The sequence below is a fragment of the Letharia lupina genome, assembly GCF_014066315.1.
Source record: "Letharia lupina isolate WasteWater1 chromosome Unknown contig_18, whole genome shotgun sequence".
Classification (NCBI taxonomy): Eukaryota; Fungi; Ascomycota; class Lecanoromycetes; order Lecanorales; family Parmeliaceae; genus Letharia; species Letharia lupina.
In genome coordinates, this window is record NW_023502987.1 from 1,210,436 (window position 1) to 1,233,167 (window position 22,732).

The following is a 22,732-nucleotide window of genomic DNA, read 5'->3' on the forward strand; positions in this document are numbered from 1 at the left end:
AATCTTCGAAGGCCCCTTCACATTCCTATCAACACACAAGATGCCCTTCGCCTCCGAACCCATCCGCATCTCCTTCGACGACCCCAACTTTCTTCGCCGGGCCCTCGCATCCGCCATCTCGACGGGCCTTGAACTCGGACTCGCAGCCCTTTTTTTGGGCCTGTCCTGCGCGATTGGAATCATCGCGGTCGGTCTAGCGATGCGATTCTTTCGGATGCGGAGGGTGATGGCTTTCTTGAGATAGACGGCGATGCGTGAGTGGGACGACGTTGGGTATCTGTGCACTGTCATCACTCTTTGCCCCTGGGATTCGGATCTTGCTCTGATCTTTGTGATGGATGTGGTGAGTAGGAATGGAAGGCGCAGTTCCCCGTGCGGGTTTGTTGTTTGTGAGGTCTATGTGATTGCTCAATTGCCCATCTGACATCTTTTCTCTTGCGTATGAGTCGCTGAATATTAATACTCGGTTCCACTGGATGGGGTGTGGTTGGGACCGAGGGCCGGTGTCTTCTCTAACCGCAATTAAATATCCTTTGACCCACTGACCAATTTTAGCCAGCTGATGTGCTTATGGTCCATCCAGCTGCAGAAGATCCTAAAGGCAGCGAAGCACCTCTCAGTCTCCGGCCGATCAGAGCACATGAAAGGACGACTCACGTACCCAAAACTTAGCCTTCCAACCTGCTCCGGATCCTGCAACCGCTCGCCAGCTGTTCAGGTTCTCAACCATCTCGTTTCGAGACACGCAGGCTGCCGCGTCGGAAATCTCCCGTCCCGTTTCCTTTGTCCCGTCCGGACTTATAACCCCTTCCCAACCCCCTCTCAGCTTGCACTCCTCCTTCATCCCCCTCACGGCCTACAATCCAAACTTCCTTACAAACAACCATCCCCTCCCCCTCCTCACCCTCACACCTCCCAAACCATCCGCAGCCATGCAATCCCCCGCCCCCCTCCCCTCCGCATCCGCCACCATCCCCACCCCTTTCCAAACCCTCCGGCAAGACCCCACCTTCGCCAACCTCCTCCGCGTCCTCCCAACCGTGCTGACCTCCAGCCTCTTCATAACTTTCGGGCTCCTCGGCGCGGTCCTCGCGTGCCTCAAATGGGCCCTCTTCATCGTGATCATCGTCGTCACTTTTGGGCTCGGCCTGGCGATCTTGGTCGTGGCTGCCGCGTTTTTGGTGGCGGGCCTGCTGGGGCTGGGGCTGGGGCTGGTGGCTGCGGCAAAGGAATAGGAGGGGAAGAGGCGTCGGGTGAGGGGGGCGCTGGTTGTGAGAGATGCGGAAGGGAGGTGTGCATTGTGTCCTTGCTTGCTTGCTTGCTTGCTTGCTTGCCTGCCAGCCTGGCTCGTAGCATGTGTTGACGATGATGTCTAGGGAGTTTGATGAGAATGCGGCTGTTCGGCGCCAAAGGGAGGAGGCGGCTGAAGATGCGAAGGCTGAAGATGGGAGCAGTAATGCACGTTTCCCGAAACGGCCCGCGCCCAATTGACTGCCGAGATGATGAGGGGGACGCATTGCTGGGAGTCGTCCCTCTCTCAGGCTTTTGGCATGCCTTTGGCTTCTGGCGGTGTTGGGAACGACCACTTCGAGATAGACGCCACTGATGTGATGGGGGGGAGGGGGGTGGGAAACGTGTTCACTTTCTTTTTCCGGTTTAAATAGCATTGCCTTAGCCTCTGAGCCAACCTTCCACAGTCCATCTTCTCGCCTCGTTCATGCTTGATGACACTCTATAGCTATTCGTCCGCCTTAGTAGCAGGCTATTAGGTCGCCGCGATTATTGCCAGAATCCAACGTGCCGGAGTCTGCCCAAATTGTCCCAGAATTATGTACTCGCGGTAGCAAAGAAATCGAGTGATGAGTCTTCATTCCTCCGTTCTGACGGCGGAGGACGATGCACGCTGACATTGTTGAGCCATTGGAGAGCGATGAGGAAGCCCGGTACGGGCGGGTCGGAGACTCAATCAATTCGTGGCTCACAATGGCGCTTTTGGAGATTATGGAATAGGTTTGAAGGAAAGACAGCTTTCGTTATGAAGGGCAAGGGTTGGGACTTAGACTCGTAATGTACACACCTATCACCTAAGCTTTTCAGGCCTCCATGTCATACCCCTAATCCTCACCCCGGGGACCCCCAACGCACACCGTCCCACCCGCCGCCTTCCAAAGACCAGTGACAAACACAGTTCCGCTTGGAGAAGGTAGTAGTCACTGAAGATCTTCTTGCCATCTTCAGAATTGCAGTATCCTCCTACCACCCAATCCAGGTCGACCAAACCATCTTAGAACTTCTTGAAAGTCTAGGCGCTATGGCAGTTGATGCTTATACCCGATCAATTTAGCTATTCTATCGTCGCTCAGCACCGGCGAAAACAGCAGATTAGGTCTTCACGGGTACAGGCGACTGACTGATCTTGGACTCATCTGACAGATTTCAGCATGGGCAGAGGAAAACGCTTGGCTGCGCAGTTCTTTGGAAAACTTGCGCATTCAAAGGGATGAGTCAGCGGAACTGAGAATATAATGAAATGCAATATATATTGAAAATGAGATATCTTATATGGTGGATTATAATGAGAGTATAATGGCTCCCATCCACCTTCCCGATCTCAACTCTTCCGAGTATCAAAAATTCCCAATGAGCATCACTGAAGACAGCAAATCAAACCAAAAAACCACCTCAGAAGAACGGCAAGACCGACAGCAATCATACGCACCTAACAGGGACACAATCTACAAGACTCCCCACGCAACAATGGCCGGTACCTCCGGCTGCATACCAGACTACCATGTCAACCTCTTCAGTAAGCTTTGCAAACCAGCACCAAATACCTCGATCATGACTGCTTCTGAACCTGGGCCCCAAGCCGACACCAACGACCACATCAACGAAGCCCCGGTACCATCAAGCACCTCGGTACGGGCTCCTGAGCCTGACCCAATACTCCAACTATTTAACGAAAATCAGAACCTCATCCGAGGTCTCTCTCTCGGAAATGCCGAGACGTATCTGGCAGCCGTGAAGGAGGTATTTGCGGAAGTGCGCCGAGACCGAGCGAATGCCTGTGTCGAGCTGCCTCGAAAGCAACGGGGAGCGGACCACCGCAAGGTTGAGCTCATCGACGAAAAACAAGCTGAGCATCAGGATGAACATGGAACCGAATTCCAGGACCAACATAATGATCAACAACGAGATCGACAGCAGGCAGAACAGGGAGTTGACCCGGAGGATCAACACCAAAATCAATACCGTGTACAACACCCGAAACAACACCAACCTCATCAGGAAGAGCACCAACCTCAACACCAACCTCAACACCAACCCCAGAGCCCACCCAAACACCCCGCCCATCCCTTCATCATCACCCACTATTCAAAGGAGAACGACGAAGACAAGAAACCTCGCCAAAGTCGCTTGCAACGAGAGGCGGATGCAATGTACTATATAGAAGACGATACGGAAGACAGAGAAACCGACTGTGACGAGTTTCGAGGGTTGGATGCACTGCTCATGCCTAATTTTACCGGGGACCCTCGGAAGAAATATGGATTTGATCAGATGCGGCTTGGCGAGTAGTGGGAAAGAATGCTTGGGGGGTTGTAGGGGAGAGTTGCGCGTGTGTGCTGGAGATTGAAAATAATTCGGTGTTACCTTAATGAACAATTTCGGCGAAGATCGTTCCCAATACAAAATATTCACACCTGTAAATAGTGACATTCCTCAGTCCACCACATCCTTGCAAACCGCGCTGATACTAGGTTGCCTCAAAATAAGTTTATGACCTTTCCCCCACAGAGCTCCGGCTAACGGCGGAGGATTCCTCTTCAACTCGGCGAGGACTAGAGTACCAAGTTGAGAAGGTTTGCGGCTATCGTAGAAACGGTACACCAAAGCGTGCCAGTGGTCACTAAGAATGAAATGGATGCGATATCCTGTGGCGTCTGCTGAGTATGTTGAAACACTTCGGAATTCACGAAACCCAGCCTTTGTCAATGCCCAGTCCTCGAGCAACGATCAAGCTTGCAACATCCTCGAGCAACGGCAAAACATAGACACTCAAACGAAGGGCCATAACCAGGCTTCCCGAAGTTCCACAGTCCCGAGCGAAAGCCGACCCCAAAAGTATCTCCTACCCACGCCATGTCTGCTGTAGAATCCGAGTGTCAACATGCTCGATGGGCAAGTTGGCCACTCCTGGGGAATGAATCAAGTTGGAAAATGGGCCAGTTGTCGGCTGGTGTTGCGTTCGGGCGCTCTGAGGACTGCAACGAGATGTCTTGGCTATATCAGTCTCCATTCGAGTTGTGATTGAGCAAGTTCAACTAGGATTCGTGTCTAGCGCCAAAGTTCCAATGCGCATCAACCTTTTCAATGGCTCATTAGACATAATGCACTTTGACAAGGTCTTTTACGATTTATCTGAAGCTCTTAAGTCTCTGTTCGTCAGCAAATTCCCAAGATCCCGACCGACGACGCAAACCTCATCATCCATAACCATCGACTCCCTGCTCTATAGCAACACCCCAGCAAGTCCGCCACCGTCGCCATCGTGATGGCTTCTCCAACAGCGACACCAATCCCTCTTCTACACACCGACGAAAACGATTTCGACGCGACTAAGTACTACTTGGAGCTACTCGGCATGGTCGCGGCCACAATCACGATCTTGGTTCTTGTGGTCGGAATCGCTCCTGCTATCGCTCGAGGCTTCGTTGAACTGTTCCGCAAGATTGGAGAGCGCAGAGAGCGTCGTCGGGCCGCGGAGGATGAGGAGACTGCGATAGAGCTTGCACCATGGAACGCATCGGGCGTTGCGGGTTGGGAAGAGAGTGGGAATGGTAAGCAGGGAAATGGTGTGGGTTCTTGAAAATTCATGCGATGGGGGTAAGGCGATTGAGGGCTGTGGTTTGGGTGTACGGGGCGTGGATGTGGGCGCTGAGGGAGTAATGGCGTTGGAATTGTACGTGGGAGAAGGACGTTGTTGATCATATACACCAAAAGGGTCGTGAAGTACGCTTCACTGGCACACTGCGGCATTTGTCTCCTCTCTTTCCATCTTGTTGTTCGATGACTGGCGAGAGAAATTGCGACGAGTCGGCGCCACCGCTCCGGAGATCCTACTGCCTCAAATGCGCTCACCCACGCAGGCTTTTGGTTGGATTGGCTTATCAAGAGCCTGGGCTCGTGAACATCAGTATTATCTTGTTCATGATGTACATCAGCTTTCCCGGGCAGTCGATTTCTCGGCTCATCTTACTTTTCCTTGCCATCCTTTTCCATAAAGCGCAACGCACGGTCAAGTCTTCAGCAAAACACGGCTACATTCATACCTACCCTCAACAAACCCAACCAAAATGTCTTCCACCACCATCAGCCTCCTTGCAGACCCTACCGCCGATAGATACAGCATCACACGATCCCCTATCGCCCTCGTAGGATGGCCCGAGAGTGTGACTACCGGGATATCAACAACATCAAGTGCTCCCAACACCGATTACCCAGAGACAGCGGAACCTTGGGAGGATATTTGGGCGGTTCTGGCGGTTGTTATCCTAGGAATAGCTGTCTCGCTCATCTTGTTCATCGGTTATCTCATCATCAGAGCCAAAGTGAGGGCTCTGAAAGATCGGCGAGACCGACGTCTTCGAGCGGAGACGTAGTGGGCGGTATTGAAATCTCTTCAGGACGGCGCTAGAGACTCTACCGGGAAACTGCTAAGCCTACAGGTCTAGCTGGTCGTGGAAATGGGGCAATTCCGGGAATGCAATCGACGACGGACGTGGAGGCAAGGAAGGAGAACATTGCGGCGGAAATTGTGTTGATTAATGAAGGCGCTTTCTTACAATCAGAGTATACGGTTGTTATGTGAATCTCTTCGGAGCCTTCAAGAGACCAGGGCGGTGTACCAAGCAATGAGCCGTTGGACTGCCACCCGGAAAGACTCTTTGCTCAATCTTGCTCACTAAATCGAAGCCCAGAGCACATCTTCTCACGGCGCGAAATAGACATGGGGTCTAGAAGGTCCTTTCAAGGAAGTGTCCTTTCCTAGTTCTTGTAGTCTTTTGACTCTTTCATCACGACTCACAAGAAACCTCCAAGCTTCACAAAAAACAACACCAACATCTCACTTACACCTCGCCTGCTTACAAGACACCTTCAGCCTCCTCAACCATGCCGAGCGAAGTCGTCGGCGAGTTCGTCGACGTCCCTCGCCCCGTCGCCATCCTCCTCGAATCCGCCTATGTCGTCCTCTTAGCCTTGGGCTTCCTCGCCTCCGTATTCACCGCCGCCTGCCTGCTTTGGCAATTCCTCGGAAACGGGCGTCCGCTGGCTCCATCTTTCTTGTTTGCGCGGGCGAGTTCGGAAGAGGAAAGATACAAGGACGGAGAGTCGTGTGAAGAGCGTGCGGGGTTGGAGTTTGGAGATGACACGGATGAGGAGTATATGCGGCGGCCTTATTGATGGGGTGTGGTACGGCTGTCTCTTCTTGATCAATGTGGTGGATGGGAGGCTGACATCTGTGTAGGAAGTTGTGAGAGGATGGGGAAGGGGGGAACTCGAGGCCGCGTCTTTTGGATGTGCTCAGACATGTCGAAATTAGCTGCGAAACTTGGTGTTCCAGGAAGGCTTCGGAGCTGCGCATGGGGACAATGGGAGAGAGGCTCGGCGATCCGGACAGGCATTAAAAGTGCCAGACGTGGCAAGATGTCATATCACAGCAGACTTACAGGCGCTGGGACGAATACGTAAATTGCCAGTCGTTTCTACGGCGAATTGCAAAACCGGTCCATCCCATAGTTGAAATCTGGATGAGTTCACGGCTACCTGAATGTCCGAAAGGATTTCTCTTCACTGGGGTTGAGTCCTCATGTTAGACCTTCATTCCTGTCTCTCGCCACCTTACAAAGTCATGGTAGCGCAGTCATCGCCCGAGCCCTAAATCTCAAGTTCGTAACCCTTGAGGCCTGGCGAGTTGTACGGGAATGTAGCAAAAGTCATGCATAGAGAGAGTTTCAAAACACAACAGGAGTATCTCTCCTTCGTTCCATTTGCGCATATTCCTGTGGATACCGATCAAAACAAATCGACTTCCCTATCAAGGAATCATAAGTAGAAACGATTTTTAGCCGAAACGCATGAGAACTAGCACTCTTTTCTGGCACCGCGTCTGAGTTGTACGACTTTTACAACTTCTCCCTTCGAAATAAAATGACAGTTCTTGGGAGAAGCTTGTGAAAATGGTCACTATGTTCTGGCAATTGTAGGACTCCTACAATTGCGTTGACGGCTTTCGCTTTCTATGCATGACTTTTGCTACATTCTCTCAGAAAACCCTTTCTTTCTCAAAATTACCGTTGGGACAAGCTCGATGTTGACAAATGTACTCTCAATGAACAACGACTAGACGCAATACTCGGCAATGAACGTAGTAAATCAAGTTCAACGCAAGCTGGGGCATATGAAGGGTAAACCACCGCTCTGATATGGGGTTAAACGTTAAGTGGTCCCTGATAACGAACGGGAATCTGGCATACCAGCATTTTATCACATAATTACGGCGGGCGTATCGTGACCACGAACGAGGCTCATAAAGAGAGATGGGTTCTGCGATGTCGTAGGCTAGAATATGCAGGGAAGGCCTCAAGTGGGCGCCGAAGTGGGGTTGAGTGCATGCATCGCCTGACGTCCCCAACTAATGCCGCAGCCTTGTTTTTCGGGTATTCCCCTCATTGCTTTCTTAAAATTGCTTTCTTAAAACCTTTAGGTTCCCCATAATTCTCTCTTTCGCGGAAATTCTGCTTTTGAAAGTTCGAAGTGGCTTCCAATACAATCACCGCAACAGCAGTCAACCTCAGCCACTGAAGCTTCAGAAACTGGCCGGCGGTTGTCTTCTACTTTGTCGGAAATATCTTCTTCTTTGTCTCGGCAGTGGCGGGCGTGATTACGATACTCCTTGGCGTTGTCGCTTTGCGTGTTTTAACAGTCGGAGCGATTTGAAGCATCGTGTTGAAATATCAAAGACCGCAGCGGAAGACCGACCCGCCGGCTGGGAGCCAGGACTCCGTCGAAGAGCACCAGGTGCAAGACCGTGACATTGGCGATGAGGAAGCTGCGGAGCAGCCGGGAACCTCCGAGAATGAGGTCAATGTACTAGTACTTACAAGGGATGGAGAGGAAGCGCCGCCCACTTAAGACGGTAGGTTGTTATGCCAGTGACCGAAGATGGAGACACGCGACGCGTATTTCTTTCAACAGCAGTCCCGCGGATAGCATAGAGCTCCATGGTTCTTGAACCAGAGACGGTGGATTCGCTGGCTTTTTATACCCGCCAAACTTGCAACACGAACGGCGTGACGGGGGAGCAATGCGTGAGGGAAGGATGGCGCATGGTACGCTGAGTATCAACGTTGAAAGTAACGCGGTGTCAATGAAAATGGAGAGAATGCACACAGCGGTCAGAACTCGGGGGGTGCCGGTAGATTCATGTTGTATGTCTATCTCAGCAGGTCAAGGTCATGGAAGGAAAACCGACTTCATTCCAACATTTCAGACAAGTGCTGTGTTGCCGCGATGGACTCAGCAGGCCCGCTGGCAGGCGTCGAGGCGGGATCGAGTATATGCAATGACCCGGCGTCTAGGACTCCGATAAGTGTCTGCCAAAGATACCATTAACACATTGCTTAGCGTCTTGGCTTTGGCATCGTCCGCCTCATGTTCAGAGCTCCAAAAGACTAAGAAACTCCATCATCTAGCACATGATCATCTTGAACAATATGTTCCATTTCGCTTTTCTCTCTCTCAGGGTCATGGCGTCCAACACAACCAGAGCCGACTTCGACGACTTGAGCTTCCGCCACTGGTCCGCCATTGGTTCTCATCATCGTGAAAGATGTCTTGATCATTGTATCCGCAGCGATAGCCGTGACCACGATATTCGTTGGCCTTGATTTTCTGGGGTTATTCCTGATTGAAGGACCTCCGAGGGTAACTCGGAGCACCGTGTGGAATGTCAAGAATGGCAGAAGAAGTATCCAGTGCGGCGGAAGAAAACTAGCTCGCCGGCTGGGGAGAGCCGTCACTCGGCTGGAGAGTACGAAGGATACCTGCTGCAAGAGCGCAAATTTGGTAGGGGGAGGGTCAAGAGCAGCTGGTCACTGCAGCGGATGATACCGATTCGCACAATGAGGAGTGCCGCCAAAGTACTACAATGGGCTGTGCTCCCGGCGATGGAAGGAGACGCGCCATACAGCGCTGATCCTATTAGCCACAACGGATATCACATTGTCGGAGCCGGCCGATAAAAGCGAAAGACCCTGTACGTGGAGATTGCCGACTTTGGGTGGTTAGTGTGCGGAAAGAAAGATAGTTACGTGATAAACTATGGCCATGATACTGAAGCCCTAAGGCCTCGATGTTCCTGTCCAATCTCAGAATCACAAGCTGCTCTGTTCACAAACGCCGATCATTAGGCCCTTCATTGAGATGTCTTCACGACTTAGATCTCTCCAGGTAGTCAGAGCAGTTCGACACCTCCTCCTGCCAATCATGTTCCGACGGATACTTAAGCATCCAGCTGAACTCGAACTCATTCGTAGCATATAGCACACGCGTCGCTTCAACATTGACCTGTCTGCAAGTGCCCAATATGCTAATATCCCCTGGATACCACGTAATGACCTTCTTGTCGCCCGTTCCTGTACTCAAAGTATGCGGAAGCGCGTGACGGTATACATGCTCTCTCAGCTCCAACGGGAGGCGCATGAGTGAATTCTTTGTGTAAGCATCCGTAAGATGTTCCTGCAACCTCGTTCTGAGCGCCTCATTTACCAGCCCAGGATCTTCCACGGTGACTTTCTTAGTCCTTTTCAGTTGCCAGAAAGGATCCATAACTAGCGGCAGGACTGCGTGACTTTCTTCATTGCCTCCATGGTAGCTTATGCGGAGTTCGCGGATCTCGTGCATTTCTTTCAAGAAAGCGCACAAGATGTTAACTTGGCACCTGAGACCTCGAGCGAGTACCTCAGGATTACTGTAGTTGTACTTAATCATGCCCGTGTAGCTGTCAACCTGATGGACCCTGACGTAGAAATTGCGCATCAAAGGCCTATTGCGCGCAACGATCGGATCCGGGAAATTGAAGATGCGTTTTGGTACTAATGATCTTTGGGGGAGAACCCATTGGTAGAGAAACTCAGCCTTATCGAATTTGATGTCGATGAGGAAGGTGGGGTTTCCGTATATCAGCCTGATGCATTCTTTGTACACCAGGCGGTTCGTGGCCCATATGGCTGCAGTTGCTCGGAGCCAGACGATGCCACGATCCGGATGGTCTGTTGTGCTAGGCAGCACATAATTGTATATGTGGGCTCGCAGCTCGTAAGGCAACTTGAGGAACGGACAGCCTTTGGGCCGGGATGCCTGAAGCTGCTCAGCCTTGGGCGGTTCTCTAGAATGGTGGTGAAAGTACAGCGAGTCAGAGACCGCGAGCATTTCCGAATCATAGCCATAGACTGATATAGAACTCATAGCTGGTGGATGCATATGATCCGTGATCGCAGGAACGACGGGTTCATACTACAATTGATCGTGACTTGTTGGATCGAAGTTAAGTGCCGGGTGGTAAGAGTGAAAAGATGGGAAGCGAGTACACTAGTGGGACCGCGATCAATAAAGCTTAGGGCTGGCCACTTGGAGGCGATTCCGTGAAGAACACATTTAGTCATGGTTGACTTTTCATTTGATAGCAAAATAATGTAGATGATGTTAAGGAGACCAACCTCGAGCAATGTTTCCTCTTTTGACTCGTCGCAGATATTCCTCAACACTCTCTCGAAATACGTTGGTTCTACGTATCATTGAGTATCCGCAACTCGTGTCGAGAACTTTTGGGAACAAGCAGCGGACACCCTTCTGACAATTTCACAAGGTTTGGCAGCGAGAGTTCCGAGGACGAGTGAAAATGCATGAGTGTGTAACTTATAGCTTAATGTCCCATGTTTTGATGCGTACAGAGAAGGAGACGGGCCTCCTTCTCCCTACAGACAATTTAAGGTACTTCTGCCCCACCACTTCAGTAACTTACTCCCAAGCCGCTTCTAAACAAGTTTTTCTATACCAAAAACAAAACAACGCTCACCAGCGCCCCAGGAACATCCTCAAAACATGTGTCTCATTAGAACTCCCGCCTCAGAGCCCAGAAGACCCAACGCCAACAGCGAAGGCAACGCAGACCTCTTCAGCGCGCCTCAGCCTCAAATACGGCACCGCATCACCACCGACATGGAGCATCTGATCCTTTCTCACAACACCCATTTTGAATAAATTTTCCACACTGAGGCGGGTTGCTGCGTATCTGAGCATATTCCTTTTAGCACCAAGGTTAGCCAGCCAGTAGCATGGAACCCAGTGACTCTCTTCGAGTTCGAAGGTGAAGAATGATAGAAGTTTTTGTGGTATATTAGAGTATACCTGTCTGGGGAGAAGAGACGAACCCAACACCCACCATCTCAGAAAGCGTTGCCAAGAAGTACCTGAGCGGAAGGCGAGCATGTCGGAGGACGCGTGGCCTCTTGACTAGAGTAAAGAAATTCCAACCTTTTCTCATCGTCGATGGCCAAGTCGTTAGCGCCTTTCTCCGGTTGCTCGATCTCGCGGATCATCTATACCAAAGGTATGTCGGATAGCAAACGTTTGTTGTCTCGAGGTTCCCAGCCTCCTCTAATGTCTGCAAGCTCACCGGGAACCACATGTCCTTCAGTCTTGGATCTTTCTGCTTCTTGAAGTCATCGAGCTGGAAGAGCACATGCATGAACTTCAGCCGCCTCTCATTGATGGATATAGCGTGACGGATGTGCTTCGCAGGCGGAACGGGCGATGGCGGCGACGACTTGCGGAACAAAAGGAAATCGAACTAGTCTACGCTGTTGACACAGTCGGACAAGCCCAGGAAATGATAAACGACGTAGGGACAAGGCCCATCGATCGCGGTACGGGCTCGTTATCTTTTGATGTATGTAGATCGATTTGAGTACGTCATATATTGTCGAGGCCTTGACACTCAAGATGGCTTTGTGAGTGCTGAGAGTCTTATGAGTCATACCTTCCTTAATTCATGCAAGATGCCACTGTTGCTCAGTAAGAATGTGCAAAAGACGCCAAAGACGTGTACGTTATAAGAGCGATGTATCCTCTTCCGGAAGTCAACCCTAAACGTTCACTCACGACATGAGAAGAACTGATCTTCCTCCCGTGGAAACGAGTAAGGCGAGATAACAATGATTGATTAAGCGAAGGGAGAAGGCTAAAAGGGGAAGAGCGAAGGGGGAACGGGGACCATCTAAGACTATTGCTCCTTCACCTCCGCACCACAGTCAATTGATCGTGAATCCGGCGTAGGGGGTTCCACGTTTGGCGGTGATACATGTGATTAGCTAGCGATAGGAGTGGACACTGCTCTGGGCCCTTGATGATGCCTGTCCTGCACGATAATCGACTACTCTCTACACACACACACAAACCCGCCACTTCGCACTACATGTTGCAGTAGTGATCGAATGATCGAACGATCACCTTATCACTATGAAGCGGCATGTGTTCTCTTAGAGTCTAAGATGGTGGGAGTGTCATGAAACGGACTCGCAAAACCTGGAACGCCTTGATCGCAATTTAGCCTTGGCATCAGCCCTACAGATATAGCTCCACACGTCTTCCCGGTCGCGCTTCTTACGCGAAGTGAACCACTTCCACCTCGCCGCCTTCACCGCAAGCTCACCACCTCTCAACACCAGACCTCGAACCCGCAGATACCCCAATCCTTGCGCCAATACCCTACTGCCACATTAGGTCACAATCTGATCCTTGCCATCATGAGCAGCACTAACCCCACGCACGGCGGCACCATGAGTGATCCCGCCCAGACTGTCGCTGAGGGAAAGGGCAAAGGCAAGGCAACCGATGCGCCTCACGATGTGAGCATGGGCGAGGACGATAGCAGCTCGGACGAAGAGACTGGAGCTGAGGATGAGGTGCGCCTCTCGTCTCTGCCAATGGCATAGGCTCTCAGCATTGTCGCTAACGCTTTTCGCGCATAGCCAAAGGAAGAGCGTAAGCCTCTCCATAAACACCCTACCAAACACCAATCACATCGCTAACGCCGGTGTCTCTGCAGCTGAAGAAGAAGACGAAGACAACATGGAGGAAATCGACACCGACAACATCATCAGTGATGGCCGGCGCACACGCGGTAAGTCCATCGACTTTGCCAAGGCAGCCGAGGAGGCGGGCGACGAGCTGGACGACGACGATGATGATGAGGAGGATGACGATTTCGAGGAGAAGGAGGATGACCACGAGATGAAGGACTAGGACCAGCATCGCACGGCATGCGCTGTCTGGAAGCTGGAGCGCGACCCGTGGATTGAATGCCTTGCATAGAATCGTGGCATAGGTGCAAAAAAGCGGAGCTGCAAAAAGCATTTGTTACTTGCATTGTTCATAAGGAGATATATGAGCCTAGAGACTCTCTTCTGAAATTTGCTGGCATGGGCGCTGGAATGCGCCGAGCAGATTTGTGTGCTCGCTGCTCTTGAGCATCGATTCGCTCATAGCATAAGATGATATCCAATTGAACCAAGCTCCTCTGAATGGAAAATGGCTGTGAAACGGACAGTCAAAGAGCGCCAAGCTTTGTTGAGTTGCCATCAACAATTATTGCCCGCAACCATTCAGCGAGCACCAATCACTTCCCCATCGCAATGGCCGAGCTCCCTTTCTCCAACTCGCCCAATCTAATGCACCTCTTATCCAACCGCATCATGATCCACTAGTATTTCTCTCCACAATTGCTGCCTCTCCCTTCTTTCATCCCCCAAAGGCCACCTCTCTGCTTCCCCCCAGGCACCCTCTTTGCCCTCCAGAAATATGGCCTCAAGGTATTCCCATTCTTCCTCAGTATGTCTCTGTTCTCTCTGAGTCTAACTCACCATGACCGTCTCCAGCAGATTCGGCACCTCCGCCCTCCACCAACGCGACCCCCGCTCCGCCCTCTTCGACTCCTACACCGGCGACCGAAATCGAGCTGCTAGCGCTTCACCGGGCGGATATGGCTACGCGGGGTCGAGTAGCAGTGGCATGGGGCCCGGTGGGACAGGGATGGGGCAGGTCAATGGGGGGTTCCGAAGTGCTACGCCGAATTCGAGGTATGTAGGGATTGGGCGGGATTGCTTGGGGAGAAGTGGCGCCAGAGTATAAGAAGAGCAAGGTGGAAAGACAATAGATTGCAAGGGGATGATAAAACTGGAGCAGTGGCATAGGTAGAGCAAGAGACTGATAATATGTTGGTATACAGAGGTCAATACAGCGACGCCGTACTCTCCGAACTCGAAAATCAAAATGACCAGCACCTCGAGGGCATAAGCGCCAAGGTGAAGATGCTGAAGGATGTTCGTCTCCACTTTCCCCTCCTTCCCCCTCTTTTCCGTCCCTTGTTCCAGTCTCCCGCTAACGTACCACAGATCACCGTCTCCATCGGCGACGAGATCCGCTCCTCTTCCTCCTTGGCGGATAGCATGAATGACTCGTTCGACAGCACACGCGTGCGGTTACGAGGGACTATGAATCGCATGTTGCGGATGGCTGAGAAGACGGGCGTGGGGTGGAGAGTTTGGCTTGGGTTTTTCGTGGCGGTGTGGTTGGTCTTTGCTTATGTTTGGCTGTTCTAAGAAGCCTATTTCAAGAGGAGAGTGACGCAACGAAAGGAACTCAACGGGATTTACTCGAGTGTGGGGAGGACATGAGGCGCAGATATAGATGCATGAGGAAGGTGCTGGGAGAGTTTGCATAAGCAGGGCGTCGACAGCATTGCGAAAAGGCGATGCTCATGTTTAGTGGGTTTATTATAATGATCTGCATCTACGGAAATAAGGGCAATCGAAGCCATACTATTCTAGCAGTTTAATACACCACCTGCCCATCGCTTTCCACCGTCAAAGAGAATGCGTGTTCGCCAGCCAGCCAGCCAAAGCGATCTAGCTAATATAGCAGAGATCACCATTATCTCTGTCAATTCTCTCGTCCCCTCCCCCTCCCACTACTCCTCCTCCCCGTCCTAACAGGACTGCTTCCAAATACACTACTCCCCAACACCCCTCCCCCATTAGCCCCCAGCACCAATCCCCGCCCTCCATTCCCAAATCCCCCTCTCACAAGCCCCCCATCATCACTACTCTCATCCTCGACCTCCGTATCCGTATGCTCATAACTCCCCTCCTCCGCCTCCGGCACCTCCTCATCCAAATCCCCATCCCCATCCCCCCTCCCCTCCCCCTCCTCAAGCAAAGTCTGTTCCGCCCCCTCCAACCCCTCCTCCTCATCCTCCTCCGCATCGCTCCACCCCCCCTCTCCCTCAACATCCGCATCCGCATCCGCATCCGGCACCTCCTCATCCAAATCCCTCTCCCCCTCCCCCTCCTCCCCAGGCACAACCTCCACCGCCTCCGCTTCCGCCGCCGCCGCCGCCTGCGCTTCCGCAAGCGCATACTCCCTTGCCCGCGCCACCTCCCCCTCTTCCCGCTCCGCCCGCTCGTCCGCCATGCCCTGCAGCGTCTTGCCGACGCCCGGCGGGCGCAGCCAGCCGGCGCCGAAGCGTCGGATGTTGGCTTTGCGGTGGCGGACGGCGGTTTCGTGCTCGCGGAGGATGGAGAGGTGGGTGCGTTGGTGGGGGTTGTTGTTGTTGTTGTTGGTGCGGTGGGCGTGGGCGTGGTGGGGTTGGTGCGGGTCTGTTGTTGTGGGGGTGGGGTGGGGTTGGGATGGGGGGCCGGCGGAGAGGGAGGCGTACCAGAGGGTGTGGGGCTGGAGGGGGAATTAGTGGTGGGTGCAAAAGGGGGAGGAAGGGGGGGAGGGTGGTACGGATGGGGGGTGGAGAGTGGGGAGTGAGGAGAGCATTGTTGGTAGTTGCTGGAGAGATTCGTGCGCGGGTTGGTGGGTTTAGTTGAGCGTGTGGTAGGAGGTAGAAGATGGAGAGGAATGTGGGCGCTGGGAGTAAGGTGATGTAATTCTGGTACTCCGTTAAGATGGCAGACGCGAATTTCTATGCTCGTACGGCACGTGACTTTCATCACGTGAGACTATGTAGTCCCGCCTCAACACCGCAGCCGGGCGCCTCTCAGCTGTCACGCTAACATAATTATAAATTCGGATTCGCTACGCTTTTTAACCAGACTATCTAAGTTAACTCGCTAGTCCTTTAAGCCTTCTTATTAAAAAAAATATATATATATTATCTAAATTCAGACTATATGTTTTATTTTTTATTAAAATCTTTAAATTATTTTTCATTATCGAACACCGTACAGAGGTCTGTATTGAAAGTCCTGCACCCGCACTAGTATAGCCCTAATTTTACTTTCGGAAAGCGGCTCTATAGAGGGGAAGCCTAGAAATATCTTCTTATAGCGTATGGATAGGACTTTAGGTACTTCTTTTAGCTTAATAGGGATATTAAGCCCCGAAACCTGACTAGGGTTAGGTGCGATTCCGAAGAACTCTAGACGTATTGTCTAGGTAGCCCTTTAGGTGGGGCGTTATCCGAAGTCTGAGCGTAAGAGTCTTGGCGGGTGCAGGACTTTCGGTGCAGACCTCTGTACCTCGGCTCTCGGCTCTATCACGGCGCTGGAGTGCAATCTGGATTTGAAAAGAGCAGAGCCAATAGTCAATGTAAGGTATCTTAGGGAAGCACTCTATGATCAGCCCTACAGACCCTTTGCACGTCGGGCTGCAAGCGTTGGCGTATCCGCCCCCTGTTCAACAGCACTGTACCTTGCGGACTAGGAACGGGCCCGGGACCGGGAGTACTAAATGGTGGGACGCACTCCGTAGAGTGGGAGGGGGTCCGACTGAGACACCGTCTCATGCCTCGACACCGTCTCGACACCGTCTCGACACCGTCCCGTCGCGCCCACCCACCAACAAAGTAAGGTAGCGAAGCTTATGCACCAATGGGCGAAAGCAAGGTACTTTCAAGTAGCTTCGGCGATATGAAGGATTGAGCGAGTCAAGTGCCTAGTTGAGTCGTAGTGGTTGACGCGCGTCGCCGTTTAGTCTGGTTTCATTTTGGTGCGTTGCAACGGTTTATGATGCTGCTGAACAGGGGGCGGGTACGCCAACGCTTGCAGCCCGACGTGCAAATGGTCTGATGTTTAATGAGTTGAACACTCGTTAAGCGAGCTGGGACCATTTCATATCTGACCATGAACCGTTATGCATAACGATAAGCTCAATAGCGTCTGAACCAACCATTCTCAATTCCGATCTCCACTGGCTGTTCGATGCTACATAGGTAGTCTTGGTCTTTCTTGTTGTTCTTTTTTGGTAAACCTCTCCAAAGCTCTCCCGTGATCATTTCAAACCTGTGATCATTCTCACGGTGTGACCAAAGAGGGAGGGAATCGATTCTTAGACCACTAGTTGATGTTAGCTTTTAGCATCAGAGGAAGCGGAAAGAATCCAAGCTGAAGATAATCGTCACACAGCTTCTTAGCTTACCAAGGAAATAGCCAGTATGGGCGATACGTCTCAGGGTTCAATACCAATAGAAGTTAGCCCGGCTCGCTATTGAGACTACCTTGGTCTGCGCGAGGAGCGATCAACGCGATCCCCTTGCAGCATGGGGATTAGATGATCCTAGTGGAGCAATGCAAGACAAGGTGAATACTTTCATCATCTTAGGTAGATGTCTTGCTGCAAGAAGGGCAGGAAATAGACACATCGGAGCTGTCCTATCCATTTATTCGGCAAGACCCTCGAGCATAGTGGACGCCAAGGGATGGAGGGTGGATGTTGCCAAATAAGGGGATAGCATGACTTCTACCTTCTCCGTACCATGACCAACAGCGGAGAGCAAGTCGTTAGAGCGAAGACACATAGCAGAGGCGCCAAGGCACCGAGGGTGGATGTTGCCGTACAAGGTGATAGCTTCCCTCAATGGACTCGAATGCCACCTGTAAAGCATATCCACAATGGTATGGATTACGTCTTAGCACAAGCAGTAAGGGAATGCTTGAAATGGTTTATCGGCGTAGGTGCTTGTTCACCGATCTTGACGATAATGAAGCCTCGCCAAAATGCCACATTCTAGATTGCGGAAATCTCCGCAACCTCAAACACCATGCTTACGCGTCAACATAACAAGGAATTCGCAATTGTGCCTTCAATTGGTTAGTAGTGCCAAGAGATAGAGCCCCAGGAGTACCATGGTGGGACGCTGGTGCCGGTGGATGTTGTGAGATCGAATCCAAAGAGTCGCAGGTCTCCTTACTTGCAAAAGTTCTTGCATATCGAATCACATGGCTCGGTGAATACGCGAAACACGATGGAGATGGAAATCCTGATGCAGCGCGGATGGATCTCCTAAACGTGCCACACTCTCACTGACCTGAAACATGCACTCGTTGTACCCAGAGTCATCTGGGCGGGTAGGGCAGAGGATGACGGTTAATCTATCTTACCGTGTTCCATTTTTTCGGCAGATCCTCGGTAGAGCTAATAACGAACGCGTTGCCGAATTAAGGGAGATGCTCCTCATCTTACAAGTCGTAACATCCTGCGCCATATCAACGAATCATGGAAGGCGAAGTCCTCTAAGGTACATCATCTCCTGCCCCGCCGCAGTCCCGCAAATTGGTAAGATGATGTAGTCTTCTAACCCTCAACATCTGTTTTGAACGTTGAGACATGATGGAGACGTTGTCTGACCATTGAGAAGGCTCAGGCCAACACCACTTGACAAGAGGACGGGCGCTAACGTGATTGTGTGCACATGCGGTGACGAGAAAAGCGCATCTAAGTCCCAGGCCCTATTGCTCTTGGCATTAGGATGGTACCAATGCCAAATTTGGCGGAACACTTATCAAGCAACTTGCACCGAGGTACGCACACGCGATACTATAGTGGCGTATGACTACGGACTTGAGTCACTATTGCCTATGGAGTCTTGAAAACTGTAAGTAATATTATGGAGCCTTCAACAACGCGTGAACGATGTTGGATATCGAACGCACAGGTTTCGTCTTACCGTGCCGAGTGTCTTTACAAATAGCACAAAATGTCTAGAGCTAGTGATTCCTACATCGTTGTCGAAAAGAGGTGGGAAATAGCTAGCGGCAAGTTTCTGTTACAGGAGCACATGACGCGTCAACGCATCTTCAGCGAAACACCAACAGTAACAAAAGCTCGTTGGTAGGCTTAGATAGGTACGAATGTACAGGGCCATTGGGGTGCAGAATATTTGCGTGACGCGTCTTCTGAAGAGATACTACGAGGCGTTGCAACGATTCTTATTTGTTGATATCGCAGCCCGGAGAACTTATAAAGCCAGCACACTCATGTTCATGTAGTAATTATCGTTTGCAGCCTCAACATTCTTTGACCCGAAAGCATTTAGGGCTAAGTCTCTGAACTCTCCTTCTCGCTGTGCATACGGTCTTCAGCCTTGCATCCTTTTCAATATGCACTCATTTCTATGCTTTGTATCAGTCATCCTGCTCACGTCCTTGCCTGCACTTGGTCAGGTAGATTCCGACCCTCTTGACTCTGAAGTCGACACAAGTGTTCCCCCTACCTTGACAGCTCAGCCAACCAACACCGGCTCCAGGACATATCAGGTCAATCCTGCCGACTCGACTGAAAGTGTTGGGACCCAGAACAAACTTGGCACCTTACTGTACGGATATGATGGCTGTGACAACGCTGATTGGGAGGAATACTACTATGGTTACATCGATGAGGGATACTATGATTCCTGGCTCATTGCCAATGCTGCTGGTGTCAAGTCAGGCATTAACTTTAACTCTGCGGTAAGTAGCGTGCTTTGCAATATATATGTACCTATCCACTAAGAACGCAGCCCGCTGTGGAATATTTAGGACCCCCCGGCTTGAACGGCCCCCAACAGAAACAGATGCAAGCGGTCTTCGCCAACATGGCTACTATGATCTACAGCTACAAGAATCCGGTGCAACACTGGCTCCACGTACGGTGTGACGATCCTTTGAAAAGATGTCAGAGACGACCACCAGGTAACCCTTGCGTACCGAACCCACAAAATCCAGGCCAGCAACCAAGACCTACACCCTTTGCCTACTCTCGAAACTCAGACCCAGACGACGGATACCCAATGATCAACTTCTGCAGAGGGTACTTCAAACGCGCCAGCCTAGCCAGTAAGCTTGCTACCGGGACTGCTCTACCAGTTCCCGATAGGTACAACCTCGCAAATTACAATTGCAGAGCTCAAACGTTCTTTCACGAGTTGACTCATTTGGATCTCGCGGCCGATTCTCCGAGCCCCAACCCGTACGTAAATGATCTTACTATTGCAATCGATCTCAACAGCGGTACTGGCATTCCAGCCACAGTCTATACAGTGGCATACGGCACGGCCAACGCTAAAATTCTGGCTCGCTACCAGGAGAATACGGGTTACTATACTCAACAAAACGGTATGTGGTCTGTTGCATTTCTTGAAGCTCCATCCACCACTGACCTTATAAGCGGATAATCTTGCATACTACGCGCTAGCATTATATGTTATGTCAAAGAATGGCAATATCTATCCGCACCTTCCCCTCGTAACGAGTGAGCTTAACGGTCCGCCATGGAAAGATGTCCCGATTGGCACAGTCGCAGAATTCATCACGGGCGGAGACAAAACGTACTTGAACGGCACCGCAGACCAGCTTGCTGCATTGGGCATTGAGATTAGTAGTAGTACTGATGATCAGGACTATCCCGGATGTGTAGATAAGTGGGTTCTCCTCCCTGAATGCTTAGCGATCTGTTCTCTTGGCCATCTCCCTTCTCTTACAGACACACTGACTAACATCTCACCCAATTGTCCCGAGCAGCGAAAACCAGCTCGGTCCCAAGGCTGGAACCGCTTTGACCATCTCCGCTCTGGCCCCCAGCTCAGCCTACCCATCCGATTACATCAGCTCCGTCTCCTCCTGGCTCTCAGACCTCGGCGTCCAGACCATCGCCACTCCACCAAGCACGAAGACCACAACCACCAAGCCCACCAAGCCCACCACTTCCTCAAGCACGACGACCACCACATCCCCACAGGCAAGCCCCACCTACGCCAAGGGCACTTGCTCCTTCCACCTCGACGAGTACTGGGACTGCGACACCGACGACAAAGACCTCTACGCCACACTCAAACTCCTCGACAATGACAAAAACGTCATCGGCCAGACGGACAATGATCCCAGCGTCCTGGGTGTGAGTATCAACGCCGACAATTCGCTGAGCCTGCAGAGCAAATTGCCGTATCCGCTCGTCATTGTGGGCGAGCACCAGGGCGATTATGTCCGATTCACGTACGACCACCTCTCTTGGACCAGCAATACGCCGTCCGGCGGGGCCAAGTGCAAAGCCGGGGGTTGGAATCCGAGGGGTGGGCCTGTGTGCGACGGAGGCAAGGCGGGGATCTTGACGAATTCGGAACGGCAGATGGATTGTTCTTTTCCGTGCTGAGCCGTGGAGAGTGGATGCGGGATTGAGAGTTTAGCGCTTGCGTGTATCGAGGGGAGTGCTGTTCTGAGGACATGGATTCGTGGGGCGGACGCGAAATGGCACATCGGATGGATGGATTAGGTGTCTGGAATTGGCCTCGCGTTTGTGCGATCGGATTGTGAAACATATAGTTTTATCATGAACGGTGTGGGTGCAAATGAAACCTCGGTTTGAATCTATTCCATACAGCCATTCATTCGTTCCAATAGCTACGAGCGAACGATCGCCTGTATTTCAGCTGAGCAGTTGAATGAGAAGAACTCTATCGAAATGCGCAGGGGGTCAGGCACCTGGCTACGGAAGATGTCTCACGGAGAGAGGCCACTGGGCGAGGCCAGTGTCGCACCTTCTACCCGTGCCTGACCGGGTCAGCACGTAGATCGATAGTCGCGAGATTTCCAACCCTCATCCAAATGGTGCCAGCCGTGTGTCTACGTCGATGTCTGGAAGTGTGATTCGAGACGTGCGGCGGCGCATCAACGCTCTTCTGCAAGACGATCGAGGCGAGGACTGATCCAGGGACGGGACACATCAGCTCTCCTGTGAAAGTTTCAATCCTTGCAAAGAAGATGTTTCTACTTCTACCATCAAGGACGCATCCTTGATGCATCATTGGCGTAGCTGAATATCTAAGAAGCTTTGCAGAAATAAAGTACGGCGAGTGAAAATTCAGCCAGGAATATTATCAGAGGATTATGATGGATAGATCGGGCGCCGATACGATTGTCAGATGCGTCGTACGGTTTACAGACGGTAAGTCAGTCCATGGTAAGCACTGGTCCGTATCAAAGACTGGTTTCATCTTGGGAAGAGGAGATGGGACCATGCGGAGGGGGGAGAGGAGAGGGAGAAAGAAGGAGGTAAGCAACGGGGTTGGATGGACTGGAAGTGTAAGGAGTGCGGCTGCCGACATGGTGGTTGGCTTAGCTAGTTGAGAGGCTGAGGTGGAAAACTATAGGGTGGCAAACGCTAGTACGACCTTTTGAATCAGGAAGTTTCTCAAAGGATTCAAAAATAATGCTGAATGGGCTACTTGACCAAACTTGCTGGCAAATGATGCTGGCGCATTTGGGATAATGGGAGTAGAATGGGTAAGGTTAGGGATCACTTGTTCATGATTTGTTGGAATTTGCTACAGTCTTGGGATGCAAGCTCCTTCCTA

The 22,732-nt window shown here is 51.5% G+C and overlaps 10 protein-coding genes across 10 annotated transcripts; 8 read left to right on the forward strand and 2 right to left on the reverse strand.

Annotated features, from left to right (window-relative positions):
• Window positions 1–40: 40 nt before the first annotated feature.
• HO133_003804 (uncharacterized protein) lies at window positions 41–1,235 on the forward strand (the record flags this gene model as incomplete). Its single annotated transcript, XM_037294726.1, has 2 exons — window positions 41–223; window positions 648–1,235. 2 exons carry the CDS (start codon window positions 41–43, stop codon window positions 1,233–1,235), a joined length of 771 nt encoding a protein of 256 aa, XP_037149414.1.
• A 1,522-nt stretch (window positions 1,236–2,757) lies between these two features.
• HO133_003805 (uncharacterized protein) lies at window positions 2,758–3,579 on the forward strand (the record flags this gene model as incomplete). Its single annotated transcript, XM_037294727.1, has 1 exon — window positions 2,758–3,579. The coding sequence occupies one exon, from the start codon at window positions 2,758–2,760 to the stop codon at window positions 3,577–3,579; it is 822 nt and encodes a 273-aa protein (XP_037149415.1).
• Window positions 3,580–4,555: 976 nt separating this feature from the next.
• Window positions 4,556–5,663, forward strand: HO133_003806 (uncharacterized protein; the record flags this gene model as incomplete). Its single annotated transcript, XM_037294728.1, has 2 exons — window positions 4,556–4,841; window positions 5,389–5,663. 2 exons carry the CDS (start codon window positions 4,556–4,558, stop codon window positions 5,661–5,663), a joined length of 561 nt encoding a protein of 186 aa, XP_037149416.1.
• A 511-nt stretch (window positions 5,664–6,174) lies between these two features.
• HO133_003807 (uncharacterized protein) lies at window positions 6,175–6,689 on the forward strand (the record flags this gene model as incomplete). The annotated part of the gene is made up of 2 exons (XM_037294729.1): window positions 6,175–6,443; window positions 6,626–6,689. The coding sequence occupies 2 exons, from the start codon at window positions 6,175–6,177 to the stop codon at window positions 6,687–6,689; spliced, it is 333 nt and encodes a 110-aa protein (XP_037149417.1).
• A 2,803-nt stretch (window positions 6,690–9,492) lies between these two features.
• Window positions 9,493–10,727, reverse strand: HO133_003808 (uncharacterized protein; the record flags this gene model as incomplete). Its single annotated transcript, XM_037294730.1, has 2 exons — window positions 9,493–10,578; window positions 10,653–10,727. The coding sequence occupies 2 exons, from the start codon at window positions 10,725–10,727 to the stop codon at window positions 9,493–9,495; spliced, it is 1,161 nt and encodes a 386-aa protein (XP_037149418.1).
• A 263-nt stretch (window positions 10,728–10,990) lies between these two features.
• Window positions 10,991–11,296, forward strand: HO133_003809 (uncharacterized protein; the record flags this gene model as incomplete). The annotated part of the gene is made up of 2 exons (XM_037294731.1): window positions 10,991–11,055; window positions 11,152–11,296. The coding sequence occupies 2 exons, from the start codon at window positions 10,991–10,993 to the stop codon at window positions 11,294–11,296; spliced, it is 210 nt and encodes a 69-aa protein (XP_037149419.1).
• A 1,573-nt stretch (window positions 11,297–12,869) lies between these two features.
• On the forward strand, window positions 12,870–13,368 carry HO133_003810 (uncharacterized protein; the record flags this gene model as incomplete). Its single annotated transcript, XM_037294732.1, has 3 exons — window positions 12,870–13,028; window positions 13,095–13,107; window positions 13,172–13,368. 3 exons carry the CDS (start codon window positions 12,870–12,872, stop codon window positions 13,366–13,368), a joined length of 369 nt encoding a protein of 122 aa, XP_037149420.1.
• A 555-nt stretch (window positions 13,369–13,923) lies between these two features.
• On the forward strand, window positions 13,924–14,723 carry HO133_003811 (uncharacterized protein; the record flags this gene model as incomplete). The annotated part of the gene is made up of 4 exons (XM_037294733.1): window positions 13,924–13,934; window positions 14,001–14,201; window positions 14,351–14,444; window positions 14,517–14,723. The coding sequence occupies 4 exons, from the start codon at window positions 13,924–13,926 to the stop codon at window positions 14,721–14,723; spliced, it is 513 nt and encodes a 170-aa protein (XP_037149421.1).
• A 340-nt stretch (window positions 14,724–15,063) lies between these two features.
• HO133_003812 (uncharacterized protein) lies at window positions 15,064–15,945 on the reverse strand (the record flags this gene model as incomplete). The annotated part of the gene is made up of 2 exons (XM_037294734.1): window positions 15,064–15,852; window positions 15,910–15,945. 2 exons carry the CDS (start codon window positions 15,943–15,945, stop codon window positions 15,064–15,066), a joined length of 825 nt encoding a protein of 274 aa, XP_037149422.1.
• A 3,560-nt stretch (window positions 15,946–19,505) lies between these two features.
• HO133_003813 (uncharacterized protein) lies at window positions 19,506–21,531 on the forward strand (the record flags this gene model as incomplete). Its single annotated transcript, XM_037294735.1, has 4 exons — window positions 19,506–19,853; window positions 19,904–20,498; window positions 20,551–20,803; window positions 20,904–21,531. The coding sequence occupies 4 exons, from the start codon at window positions 19,506–19,508 to the stop codon at window positions 21,529–21,531; spliced, it is 1,824 nt and encodes a 607-aa protein (XP_037149423.1).
• Window positions 21,532–22,732: the final 1,201 nt, after the last annotated feature.